The sequence below is a fragment of the Sinocyclocheilus grahami genome, unplaced genomic scaffold (genome assembly GCF_001515645.1).
Source record: "Sinocyclocheilus grahami isolate Dianchi unplaced genomic scaffold, SAMN03320097.WGS_v1.1 scaffold2239.1, whole genome shotgun sequence".
Lineage (NCBI taxonomy): Eukaryota > Metazoa > Chordata > Actinopteri > Cypriniformes > Cyprinidae > Sinocyclocheilus > Sinocyclocheilus grahami.
Window position 1 is genome coordinate 74,497 of NW_015507418.1, and position 6,832 is coordinate 81,328.

At 37.1% G+C, this 6,832-nt stretch overlaps 1 protein-coding gene across 1 annotated transcript in view; it reads right to left on the reverse strand.

Moving 5' to 3' along the window:
* LOC107574461 (ras/Rap GTPase-activating protein SynGAP-like) overlaps window positions 1-1,337 on the reverse strand; it is a 52,350-nt gene extending 51,013 nt beyond the window's left edge. Inside the window, exon 1 of the mRNA XM_016260895.1 lies at window positions 1,245-1,337. Coding sequence (XP_016116381.1) covers window positions 1,245-1,289 — 45 coding nt within the window. The 5' untranslated portion in view covers window positions 1,290-1,337. The remainder of the gene's footprint in view (window positions 1-1,244) is intronic.
* Window positions 1,338-6,832: the final 5,495 nt, after the last annotated feature.

The following is a 6,832-nucleotide window of genomic DNA, read 5'->3' on the forward strand; positions in this document are numbered from 1 at the left end:
AAGAACGTCTCAGATGTCTCTACGGGGACGTTTTGTCAGATTTAGTTCACTTCTGGAGACAAATATGCCCCAAAAATACAGCTAGTCAGTAAACCCACACTTAAACACACACACACACACACACACTCTACTTACCTATAGACAAACACAGCCTAACTGGACTAAACACAGTTGAGCATTAATCTGAGACGTGTCCTGAAATCAGATCACATTACAGTTGGTTTTTTACCTTATTTATTACTGCATTTATTCATATTCTGTCAGCAGACACTGTAAATTCTATGAAGTTAGCAGTACTCAAAACATACTGAGGTCATCAGCTACATCCTATTTTTGAGTTAATAAACTCTGATAGTACAGTTAGTACGCTTCACAAGAAAATACTATTTCAGTCTTTCTACTTCAACTAATTTCAGATTTAATTCAACATGTTACTTGCCATTTCTTTGTAATCATTTGTGAAATTTACAAGCAATTTCGGAGTTAAAAATGGTTCAGATTAAAAAAAGTTTTTTTTCCCCAGTTTACACAACAGGGTTATTATCGTTAACTAAAACTAAAACTATTAAAAACACTTTTGTTAATTCAAATAAAGCTGAAATAAAATAAAATATAAATATTAGATTAAAAAACACTTAAAATAAACAAACATTATAAATGCTGCCTCGCAACTACCTGAAATAAGTTTAAGTAGAAACATTAAAATTACTAATTGGAAACTAAAACCAAAATTGAAATAAATATAAATCAAACCTAAATAATATAACAACATTTTTTTATTATTTATAATATAAATAATTAAAAACAAACAAAAATGACAAAAGCACAAAACAAAATAACAGAAAAATAATCTATTTAAATAAAAACTGAAATAATTCAAAATGATGATAAAAACTATAAAGCATATAAATGCATGCTAACTGCACTTAACAGAGTAAGCTAACTCAATTAACTCGACTGAATATCTTCTCAGCTCACCGTACACTGTATCCCACAATGCACTGGGGTCCGCATGAGCGTCTGTGTGATGAATGAAGCGGCAATAACATGCGCCGTGACAAACGTTACAACATTTTTAAACTAACCTGGATTAAAAATGCAAATGAACTGTCAGAGATGATAAATGGACGGCAGTCGCTGAATTAAAGACGCAGTGCAATGAAGTCGTGTGGCTTACTGCTGCTGTACGGCTGCGTGCTTGCTGTCTGAAGGGTGCAGTATGCAGTGCACTAGCTAGTACTCACAGGTTGTCGGAATGGCTGTGTAGGGGCAGTGGGCGGAGTTTCCATGCTTCTCTGCCGCGACGTGGCAAAGCTCTTCCTGCGAGCACGAGCGTGCTCTGAAACACAACACACACAGAGAGAGAGAGAGAGAGATAATTATTCACTTAGAGTCCACAGAAACACACACACAGGGCTGTATCTCTCTGGGCTGTTGTCTTGTTTTGTGGTGATTCATCCCTCAGGACAGCAAACCTTTACAGAACTTCCATTCCTGCTGCTATAAATACACGCACGCAGCAGCCTCCATCTCTCTCTCTTCAGTCCCACATATTCATCATGCAGCTCTCAGCATAATCACAGCAGAAATAAAGCCAGAGGGTTCACAGAAACACAAGCTCTCCATCTACTGTCGGTCTCCGCCGAGGACGACGTCTACGATACCTAGACATGATCTCGAAGCGCTGACATCCGCGTTCGACTCGCCGGTGGCTTCTCAGATTCACTGAAAGTACTTGACCTGCCACTTCCAGGTCTGACACTCCGCTGTAAATAACCGGATAACTGTGCCCGGTTGCATAAAGCACCTTAAGTTTTTCTTTTAAGTATGAGACTTAAGGCGTGATTTTCCCTTACCGAAGGGATTGATTTAAGCGTGCTGCATATAAACCCTTAGCAAAGGGAAACCGTTAGGTGTTTCACGACTTGACCCAGGTTTTGCCGTTTTCACAGAAAAACAATATAACATGGATATATAGGCAAACAAAAAAGAAAACCAAATATGAAAGAGACGGATTAAAACTCAAATTGATAATTCACTCAAAACTCACCCGTGTGTCAGTTCAAAACCATGACTTTAATTCATCTTTGGACAACAAATAAAGATCTCTCATCATTGCTGTCCATGTAGAGGTTTTCAGGGACTAGTGTGATTAAATATACACATTTAAACTTCAGATCGTCTATGCATGATGTTTTCCAAAATTGATGTGAACGTTAAAGCGCTAAACTCTCATGCAGCGTGTGTTTCATTCATACTCGAAGCCGGAGGGCGCTCTCGCGCCGAAAGTCCAGATTCATCGAATAAAAAGCAGAAACGTAAACACAATAACTCACAATTGCAACAATATACGATTAATGTGTGTTTTACAAGTCATCTCCAGGTAGTATGTAGGAAACCACAGGAATAAAATATTATGGAATATAAATTTGCTCTTGAGTGTGACGCACTCACGTTTGAGCTAATTATGTGCTGTATGTAATTTGATCAATGTTTATATGTGAATAAATGCGTAAATTTAAATCTGATTAACATATAAAGCGGCCGATCATGACTTGTAGAAGACTTTTGTGTAACACTTAAGGTGACTTTTTCCAACCCTTGTTATATCCTTAGGAAAATTACAGTTAAGGGGCTTTATGCAACACTTAATGGGTTTTAAGGGATACTTAAGAGAAATTCTAAGGGTTTATGACGTTTCACCTACAGAAACCCTTAAGTAACATTTATTTAACTCCAAAATCTTAAGGGAAAATTACACTTAAGGTGCTTCATGCAACCGGGCACTGGACCTTGATCTTCACCCATTAGGCCACACCCACCCAATCAGTTAGTCTCCGCCCACTCACTTAGACTCCACCCACTCAGCACTGCCTCTTTAAGCATTCGAATGTAAAAATGTAAACTAACTGATACCATGATACTTTTCCAGGGGATTAATCACAGTACGTTAAGACAATTGTTTTGTATTACAAATTTTTTGAAAGTTACGTTTTAATATGCAAATAAGGCATTATCTAATTAAATATGCACTAATTTGGATATTTTTCCAGAACAGAAATCTTGAAATTCTTTGTTGTCATATTCGAGTTAAAGGTTTTTCCAGAGTGGATTTTTGATTTCTATTTTCATCACTCCATAAATCAGAAAATACTGTCACCAGACAGAAAACAAACACATTTTCACCATGTTTTTAGGAGTAAAATGTTATATAAATCAGTGTGAATTAAATTTCAACAAACCCCTCAGTAAAAACCTTCAGGATATAAGTTTTGGTGTATTTAAGTGCTGCTGAAGTGGAGAAACAAACTTTTAAAGATATGGATTGGAATTGAAATCTACAGATGCACATAGATAAAGTGCAATAAAACAAACACTTGGCTCAACCACAAGAGCAGCTCTCTGTCAATCTTTATGTTGCGATAATAACGAGTCCAATAAAGAAAGAAGTTAATTAACAGTATTCACCGTTGTAACAGTAAACTGTCTGTCATCACATGCACACACTGCAGTATTTGTATTTTTAGTGTGTGGTGTTCATGAGCATATCTAAAGTACTTTATAAGAACTGACACCTTCTACTCTCAGGCTGTTTTGCTTCTTATTATCCATTTCATGGGTTTTAAATATTTATTTTCACATTTAAATTCAGCTCGGAGATGACTAATAACTCCTCTCTGCATAACATCTTAAAGCTCCGCTGTGATTTACATTCGTTTCTGTGTCCAAGAGCTTTGTAAAATTACTTTATATGTGATAAAGACTCCAGACGTGTTTTTTTCTCTCAGTCAGATGCCCAACACAAGCAAATATCCCTCAGATCGTCATCCATTTAACAGCAAACCACAAAGTGTTTTTTCTTGTAGGCGATCAGACCCTCACACCACTTCACCTGACCGTAACACACAAATGTTCTCAGCGCCGCTCGATTAAGGGCTATAAATGGCTCTCTGTGTCATTTCTCAGTCAGATCTGAACTCTGGAAGCTGAAGTGTTTAGGAAACCTGTTAGGAAACAGTCATCATCACTAATACTACTCATAAGATATGAAACGGTACAAAAATTTCAGTATTCGGTACCAATACCAGTGAAAACCCACGGTTCTCGGTACCAAAGCAAAACACAAGCCAATTTAAAAAATTGACTATACTTTAATTTAATCCAAACTGTGTACATATTTAATTTTAAAGGGCTTTTGAAAACCTTCTAGAGTTATTCAGCCAAGAATAACAGCTAAGTTAGTTAGTTACTAAGTTGCTTTTCTGACTGATGACACAAACAATGTTAACCATTTATACATTCAATAACACGCATATTTTAGATTCACAATTCATTTAAAGCCTCTGGTGTGTAAAAACAGTAAATATCATCATGTCCTCCTGTTTTTTTACCCTAATAAAAGTTATAGGAGCATTAAATAGTTAATAAAGAAACTTCATTCTAATGCTCATTATATTAGCGTTAGCCACGCTTATGTTAACGATGAACTACTCTAATAACAGCGATGTTCATTTCAATCCGACATTCAAATTAAAATATTGAATAATATTCATAACAGAAGCGGTGTTTCCCACAGACTTGCACTCTATTTGCAAATTCATTCTCTTTGACACGTGCCGTGCTCATGTTTATTCAATGAAGTCAAAGCCTTTTGGAAAATCTATTTGTGGCGGTCAGTTTTGATATTGTGGCGGGCGCCACAAATAAATCAATGTATAGGAAACACAAGATCTCAATATTAAAAATGAAAATGAAACTTACCTGCTTGAACTCTTTCATTTGACTCGGGTGTCTGTCTTTAAAGTGTTTTGTTAGTTTGGTGTATGGTGTCTCCGTGCTTTTATGAAGAGAGCGCATCTGCGCAGCTTTCGGACAGCGCATCAAGAACCGGGTTGACCGTGTACTCGGTACCACCGGTACTTAAAAAACCTGGTACCGTAACGTTTTAATTTTTTTAGTACCGACTTGGTACCGAAGTACCGGGTCTTTTGACAACACTACATCAATGTGTAACTCTTTAGACTTGATCCAGTAAGAAACCACCTAGCAACCACCAAGAGCACCCTAGCAACACCCTGACAACCACTCTAGCAGTGACTCTGGCACAATCCAACACCAATAGTGTATTTTCTGCTGAACATGTAAAAATGTGGTTATTGCTGTGAGTGTGTTTAAAAGAACAGTTCAGCCAAAACTGAAAACGCGCTGAAAATGTTCTCACCCTCAGATCATCTGAGATGTGAATGAGTTTGTTTCTTCATCAGATTTGTAGAAATGTAGCATTGTGTCTCATTGATGGATGCTCTGCAGTGAATGGGTGCCGTGAGAATGAGAGTCCAAACAGCTGATAAAAACATCACAATAATCCACAAGTAATTCACAGCACTGCAGTCCATCAGTTAACATCTGGAGAAGACAAAAGCTGAAACTAATCCAGCATTAAGATGTTTTTAACTAAAATACATAGAGTCCATAATCCATAATCACACTTCCTCCAGTGAAAAAGTGCAAATTTCTCCTGTTGTCCCTCACATCCAAATCCAGCCACAGATTTGTTTAGAGTAGGGCTGGTCCAAATACCATTTTTTGAGCTTCGAAGCTTCGGTAGTAATCATATTCTTATCTCAACACCGTGTCTACACCGGACGCCGCGCCTCAACAAATTGCGGACCCAAGGGTTAGGTTTAGTGTCGCATTTTGGTGCAATATGGACACGCGACACGTTCAGAATTAATAAACTTTTAATAAACTACAGAACAGCGCGAGCCAGAAGCGGCGCGTCTCACGCGGGCAGGGCTTATATCAGGGCTCAACGCTAAGGATTTTTTCTACTGGTCCAGTCAGGCCAGTGGTTCAATGGTTGCCCTGAAACATTTTCACTGGCCCTGCCACAAAAAATAAAATAGTTGCTGTTATCATTGTTTTTGATCAGTTATCTTGTATTCTAATAAATAAGCTTATATGACACCAATATTTTAGATACCAATGAAATTAAAAAATTTCGATAACACAGCAAAAATCACTAGCCAAAAATAAACATAAATATAAAGTAGGGCTGCACGATATATCGAAATATCGCAAATGTAAATATCGCAATATGCATATCGCAACGGCGTGCGATATCATTATCATTTTAATAATAGGCTACTTAAATCAAAACGTTGCAAAAGGTCAAAGTTTTAGTTCGACGCATATAGCAGAGAATTGCTTGATGTTAAAAAGAGTTAAGTGCAATAAGCTGCAGAAAACAACTCTTTGCCGTCTCGTCTTGCTGTCTGACTCACACCTGAAGCGCACACACAGAGAGACGCGTTTCAGACCGAGTTAATTCGTCTTTCGCATCTCCTCGTGTTTGAACAGACACATACACACAGAATTATGTCAATAGCACCCGTCTCGACGATCATTCTCGTAAACGCAGTCGGTTATGTTTTAAATGAATGTAAACAGCGGAGAAAGAAATCGGATGTGTATCATTACACTGGATCCGTGCAGTCGGATTTAAAGGGACAGCAGCCTATAAATACCTGCTGCTGATTATGTCACTAATGTTAATCAAACAACAAGAGCTATAACAAAGATTAATTTCAATTTAATTCATACAATGAACACTATGCAGTGTTATTTTACACTTAATTATTACATTTCTGTACCTGAATACTACTGTTTATTTTATCTATGCTTGTAAATTGTGTATTTCTTTTTTTTTATTGACTGTTCACTTGCCTTTAATCATGTTTGAACTTTCTCAGACTATAGTTTTTGCTGTGGTATATGAAGCACTTAAAGTGTATGGAAAGCAAAGTTACAATGATATAAAATTAGTGTCATT